Below are 6,941 nucleotides of genomic sequence, written 5' to 3' on the forward strand. Positions count from 1 at the left end.
TTTACCCTGTAGAAAGTTAGACATGGTTTTTATGAGTTCATCATAGCCTAGCGCATCCCATGCGGGCGCTTGTGTCGGTTCGAATAACTAAGGATTTGAACTGTCTCCAAGCTCCATTCGTCTTATGAGTAGGATTTTTTTTCCGAGAGCTTAACTTCAAGTGAGACGGCAACTATTAGTGCCAACTGGGGATGGAAAGTATCAAAAGCTTTTCATGGCAACATTAATCAGCAACTACGTCGCCTTTGTCACGACAAATTACTTCTACCAAACATGGCAAATGAACTACAACTTGGGTGGCAATTAATCTTTTAGAATATCATGGCTCATTATATGCAACGCGGGGCGGCAATTATCAATGGAATTGCATGGCAAATATAAGAGCCGCAGGACGGCAATTTTTAGCTTTTTGGTGGCTACCAGGGGTGGCAACTATACTTGTTAAGTCGCACGGCTATTGTGTGCAAACCTTCAAGGCAATTTCCATACATTTCCAACTAGTTTTTTTCCTTGATTAATCCTTTGTTGTTGATCTCGCAACTACTCCATCCGTCCCAAAATTCTTGTCTTAGATTTGCCTAGATACGGATAGATACATCCGTATCTAGGCAAATCTAAGACAAGAATTTTGGGACTGAGCGAGTAACAAGGAAGCAACTCAAATTCATGGAAACTGTTTGAGTGTAGCTTCTCCAAGTTTTTGACATGATGTGCACCAAAAATCTTTGAAAAAATCATACATGGCAATTTCATCCCTAGTGGTCAGATATAGCTTCGTACACAACCAGATTTGTGGATGGCAACGGTACAAACAATTGATGGCAGGAATTACAAGGAAGGGGAGGGGGTACGATCCTAGCCAGATTTAAACCAGCGGATCATTGATGCTTTTTCGTTTAGATCTGGCTAGGATCTGCAGTGGGTTGCCATGGCAACTTGTTAGAAGGGGATCGGGGCAGGGGAAGGAGACGATCTAAATCGGGAGGGGGTGGTGCGATGACTGCTTTTGGTCTGTAGGTCGAAGAGGGGGTTTAGAGGTTTTCGAGACAACGACTGTCTCGAGGGGGACCCACACGCGTTCGCGCTCACGGGGTGGGGAGGTGCTTGCTCCGGTATGCGGGCCGTGGGGTGGACGCCCGAACGTGTGGGCGGTTTTATTGTTCGCCCGAACGAGGTTGTGCGGGCTGGCTCGCGCATACAACCTGACGAATCGTTCGGTCCGGGGCTCTCGTGCTATACGTATGGCAGATATCGGCGTCCAAAATATAGTAGTACTCTATTAGATCCACATCATTTATTTTGAGACCGACTCACTTCTTATCTAAGATTTTATTTACTAGTTTTTTATATTTCAATGTGTCAATCGTCAAATGCTTTGACAATTTTCCCGGGTCCGATGAGTTTTTCTTGAGGTTTTTTTATGACAATTTTAGTTATAAATACATCAGGGCGGTGTTCCTTTGTGCCACAGTGTGGCTATCACTTGGGTATAATTTAAACATTTTAAGAAACGAACAAGGGATCTTGCTAGATTAAAAGCTCCGGCCTGCTGACAACTGTGCTTTCCATTCTGGTTCTAGAGAGAAACGGTGCGCATTCCGCGTGACGGCGACGATTGAAACGACTGCAGCGACGAGCACACGGCACCACAAATTCCTCCTCGTTTCCCTGCTCGCGCTCGGCCGGCCCCACGTCCCCATCCTCCCTTGGATCCCGATAACTGCCACACGTGTGGTGTGGGCAGGAACCCGCCCGCACGCCTCGTGTGGCATGGACAGGAATCCGCCCGCACGACCGCGTCCGGGCGCGCGCAGCCACAACCCGCACGTCCGGTGCAGCGCGATCGCCCCGCATGAGCACGTCTGGGCGAGCGAGCACGCGGCCCGCACGACCCGTCTCGGCCGTCGTCCCTTCCCGCCTGCGAGCCACAGGCCCCGCGTGTCAGTAACCACGCGTCCCGCCGCGATTGTCATGGTCCGGACCCTCTTCAGTTGCCATGTTGCTGAACTGCAGTTGCCATGTTGCTGAACTACAGTTGCCATGTCGGACAACTACAGTTGCCATGATTGCTCAACTACAGTTGCCATCTTAGGTCAAGTGCCGGATGCCATTTTTGGGCAACTGCAGCTGTTGCCATGTCGGACAACTACAGTTATCATGATTTGGAAAACTTTAAGAGTTGCCACCTACTAACACTGGACAGTTGCCATGTAGCACTAAAAAACATGGCAAAAAGCATGTTGCGGGTAAAAAGAGAGTTGACATCTGCTTATAAGCATGCTAGGGCAGTTGCCATGTATCCTGCAAAACACATGGCAACTGATGGCTTTTGGTGTGTGGGACAGGAGACGGGCATGTGGGTGACGGTGGTATCTTTAGGAGTTGCCACCTACTAACACTAGACAGTTGCCATGTAATGCTACAAAACAGACGTGGCAACGATAACATGTTCGGGTAACAAGAGAGTTGCCATATGCTTACAATCACAAATAGGGCAGTTGCCATGTACCCTTCAAAAACATGGCAAATGACAGCTTGGGTGTGGGAGAGTGGGAGAATGACAGTCGTGGGAGATGGGGAACAGGAGTGGTGCGTGGCGTGCGGGCGCGACAGCAGTTCCATCGCACGCCCCGACTGGCGAACATTGGCTGCGGAGAGAAAACAGGCGTGTGGGCGAACTCCCCCACATGCCACACACACAAGTTGTCCTACGTGGCACACAAAATCAGCCTTTTTATGCCAAGATTCGTGCAAAAGACGCTGGACGGTGATGAAGGTGTGTGGACGAGTTGGCTAACGCCCACACGTGTGGGCGTTAACATTTCCGAAAAATAATCCCTCCCCCTCGGTTCCACCCTCCGCAACCAACCACGCAACGCGACACCTTCCCCGTTCTCTCTTTTACCCCGTGATGAGCGAGCGAGCCCACCAGAAGCCACCACCACTCCTACCACGCGACGCGGTTTCCTTCCCTCCCGCACTCGCCACGGCCCACGGACACGCGACCCCCATCCACCGCCGGCCGGGCCCCGGACGCCCCGTGCGCCCACCCGTCATCGCCTCACTACACCCGTCGCCACGGGGTAGCTGTCGGCCCGGCCGCTGCTGCTGACCGGGACGGCGACCGGTACTACCCCGCACGAAAAGGCCCCGCGCCCCGATTTCTCACCCATTTCCTCTTCCTCCCCTCATAAGAAGAAGCTTCCTCGTCGTCTCCCCCTCCCCCTCCTCTTCTCCGTCAACTGAAAAATCCACCCCACCTTGAGGAGCTAGGTCACTGCTGGGCTAAGCAACCACAGGCGAATCCCCCAAAGAAAAAGGCTTCGTTTCAGAAATCAAGAGGTTCACTTGTTGAGTTCTCGCTGTCGGAGTTCGGCGGCGGAGGGAGACGGAGTCGGATCCCCTGAAAAGTCTAGGTGGTAGCTGCGGAGGTGAGGCCCGGAGGAAGCGGCTGGCTCAGTAAGCGCGTCTAGCACAGGAACCAAGAGGAGGAAGGAAGAGGAACCCAATCATGGACTCGGAGCACTGGATCTCGCGCCTCGCCGCCGCCAAGCGCTTCTACGCCGCGCAGCTCGGCCACATCGACGGTGCGTGCGCCCTTCTCGTCTCGCCTTGCCTCTTCGCCCTCCCCCCTTCACTGGATTTACTTAATTAATTCCATGTTGGACTGGATGCAGATATGGCGGGGATGGGGATGGAGGAAGTGGACATGGACATGGAAGACGACGGGGAGATGGACATGGAGATGGAGATGCAGATGGAGGAGGCCAGATGGCCGGAGGTCGCCTGCCCCTACTGCTACGAGGACTACGACCTCGGCTCCCTCTGCGTCCACCTCGAGGAGGACCACCCCTACGAGCCACACCCCGCGGTCAGTAAATCGCCACCGTGCCCGACCCTCATAGTTTGATGTTCTCTGCAAAACTCGCATCTTGCTCCTTTTCCGATTGGAGCTGTAGAAAATGCTGTGGCCTGAGGGGTTGACCCAGCGGATTAACTCAAAATGTTAGCTCCTTCTACCTATTTTGATTTGATTGATCGCAAACTCGCTATGGTTTTGCCCAAATCTCCTATACTCCACTCTCATGAATGAGTGCTAGGTGACCCAAGATGTAGGGTCAGGTATTCATCAGTCCATTGTGCAGGATGGGCTTATGGATTTAGGGCTTGACCACACAAAATGATACTAGAACGAAAGTTTGTATCTTGGCCCAGAAATCAGAAGGTTCACTCGTTTGTAGATTTAGCTTGCCTAAGGTTTCGGGTCAATTGCTAACCTATCAGACTTCCATGGTCTGAAATTTCTTTTGTTCTCTACTTGAACGTGAAGGTCTACTCTTAGATACAGGGCAGTGTGATAACCTTGGTATTTGCTTGTCATTGTAGTAGTTGAGCTATGCTCAGTTGACATAGAAGTATTCCCAAATATTGAGTTAAGACATAAGAGTAGTAATCCACCTACGGCACACCTGGTAGCTACTTGTGCTAGGGGAAAAGGATTCTAGAAATTACATGCCTGAAGTCTGAACATTTGAAAGTTCATGGCAGCACTTTCTACCTGTTAGGATGCACAAGGCGATTTGATTTTTTTGGAGAGATTAAAAATGAGATGATGGATTCAGTTGCTATATTTGATCCATCGCGTTCAAGTGGATGCAGTGCACACTCAAGAAGCTACCAAAGCATTGCACATATCACAAGGATACTGTTACCTGAAACTCACGTTCCAGAGATTGTCCATTTCCAAATAAATATTCCAGAGATTAACTGCAAACTTCCTGGCAGCTAAAATAGCTACTTATGTTAAATTTAGCATATTATGTTGTTTTTGTCATACAGTCAGACTGTTCAAACATATTGTTTTTTTATATCTTCCCCTAATTATTTTTCCATTCTTATTTCAGCCTTGCCCCATCTGCTCTGAAAAGATTACAAGAGATATGCTAAATCATATCACCATGCATCATGGTTACTTGTTCAAGGTTTCTCTCTCCTTCTCTTGTACATGCGTTTGCTAATTACTCATGGATAACTTGGCTAAAAACAATGTTTCTGTCAAGTCAGTAAGGTTTCTGATGCCCTTTTTATTCTTGGCATCTACAGAATGGCAGCCGGTTGCGCAGATTCGTTATTCCCGAGCGCCGTGCACTTTCTTTACTGAGCCGAGATCTACGTGATGCTCATTTGCAGGCGCTTCTAGGAGGCGGTCATAGTCATAGGTCAAGGAACACCACCACCGCCACTACAAATATTTATGCTGATCCACTGCTTTCATCGTTTGGCCTGGGTTTTGCAACATCAGATGCCGAAGAACCATTGAAATCATCTGTTCCGGTTCTCGATGATACTTCAATTCTTAAGGAGGCACCTCCTCAACCTTGGGAATCAAGGTATATATAATTATCCTGGTATCAGGCCAATTATCCTACCGGTTTTATTCCTGGGAATCATTTTAAATCTATTACCTGCACACGATTTACACACTTTTTACGACAAAAATAAGATAGATTCTCAAAATCAAATCTAGTCCTGTTGTGATCCAAATCCGAATATCCTAGCTATTGTTTGAACCGATTCCACGGCTTTGCATCTGGAAATAATTCCTCCCCTGCTATTGGAAAATTTCACTGCATTTGTGAGCAGCAGTTCTCTTATTTCGAATTGCTCCTTGTTCTTTCAGTAAGCTATTGCTAGCCGAGTCTAATAGTTTCACATAGCCAAAACTGTTTCTTCAGTAACTATATTCTTTATTCCCCCAAAAAGAAACTATTGGATAACATATAGAGTAGCCGTAATCATGAGAATACACACATCTTATAAGTTTAGCTTTGATGTTTAGAGACAGTGCATTTGGACCATTTGAGGCAAAAGGATTCCTTGTCCTATAACTCTGTAGTTACACTTCAGTCATATATGTGCTCAAGTATTGTGCCCCCAAAGCAGCTTTATAGAATCCCTCAAATATACATTCTTTATTCCATTTTTAGCGACTTCAATTTCCCTCATTCGATCTGCAAACTTAAATTGTATTTTTCCATGGCAGTATTGACTCGTCCCTCACAAGTGAGGAAAGGGAACAAAAGCGGAAACAAGCCACAAGCAGGGCGACCTTTGTGCAAGACCTGGTCCTCTCCACTTTATTTGGAGACGACTGAGTGCTCGAATGGCCCTGCATTTTCCTTGTTAGATGGGTGCTTCCTTCACACTGATTCGGATAGAACTGCAGCAACTCCGCCCTGAGTTGGTTAATCTTAACTTGGGCGAAGTCAAGTGCGTCTGGTGCACCCGCAGTCAAGTGCGGATTTTATTTGGGCTTGACACATTACACCTTAATTTATGGTAGCTGTCCCATATTGCCGTTTTTTTCACCGAATTATCGGCCAGCAGTTCCTTGCCTTGGTTGTAACTTGTTGTGCCATCCTCTTCATTGTTAAGGAACATTGGTCTGTACCAACATCACACAGCTGTTACATACTATAGAATGCAATGCAATGGGAAATTACAGAAGCTCCACCTGTGTGGAAGCAATAAGCAGAATCCAAGTCCTTGTAGCCATTGGGGCACACAAATGCTGTGCTTTGGACCAGGGGTTGTGTGGCGGTGTTGCTCTTTGTGTGAACGGTTACTGCTTTGGGATTCCACGCTGACTGACCTGTGAGAACGGTAACTGGCACGGGATTTCAACGCTGACTGACTTTGTTCCTGTCACTTTGAACTTTGAATTCCACGCTGGCTGAACATGTATTTGGTCGCCTGTTTTCTGCGTCGACTAGAAATGGGTCGCCTTCTTTCCAGGTTAGCGTTGTGCAACTACCCTGGGCGATACGGGCACCATGGGAGTCAAGTACATGGGCAGCCACCAAATTGCAAACACGATTACAGGAAACAACTTGGAAATCAGAAAAACCAGTGATACGCTTCTGCTTTCCCATGCATCTGAC

The 6,941-nt window shown here is 48.2% G+C and overlaps 1 protein-coding gene across 2 annotated transcripts; it reads left to right on the forward strand.

The window, feature by feature from the left end:
• The first annotated feature begins 2,960 nt into the window (after nt 1-2,960).
• Nucleotides 2,961-6,537, forward strand: LOC100415832 (protein DEHYDRATION-INDUCED 19 homolog 3). Of its 2 annotated transcripts, none has more exons than XM_044493469.1 (5): nt 2,961-3,587; nt 3,678-3,871; nt 4,905-4,982; nt 5,104-5,390; nt 6,044-6,537. In XM_044493469.1, exons 1-5 carry the CDS (start codon nt 3,512-3,514, stop codon nt 6,153-6,155), a joined length of 747 nt encoding a protein of 248 aa, XP_044349404.1. In that variant the 5' UTR covers nt 2,961-3,511; the 3' UTR covers nt 6,156-6,537. The 2 variants fall into 2 exon arrangements, with proteins under 2 accessions (XP_044349404.1, XP_044349405.1); XM_044493470.1 differs by having other exon boundaries at nt 5,191-5,390.
• Nucleotides 6,538-6,941: the final 404 nt, after the last annotated feature.

This window comes from Triticum aestivum, chromosome 3B (genome assembly GCF_018294505.1).
Source record: "Triticum aestivum cultivar Chinese Spring chromosome 3B, IWGSC CS RefSeq v2.1, whole genome shotgun sequence".
NCBI classification, from domain to species: Eukaryota; Viridiplantae; Streptophyta; class Magnoliopsida; order Poales; family Poaceae; genus Triticum; species Triticum aestivum.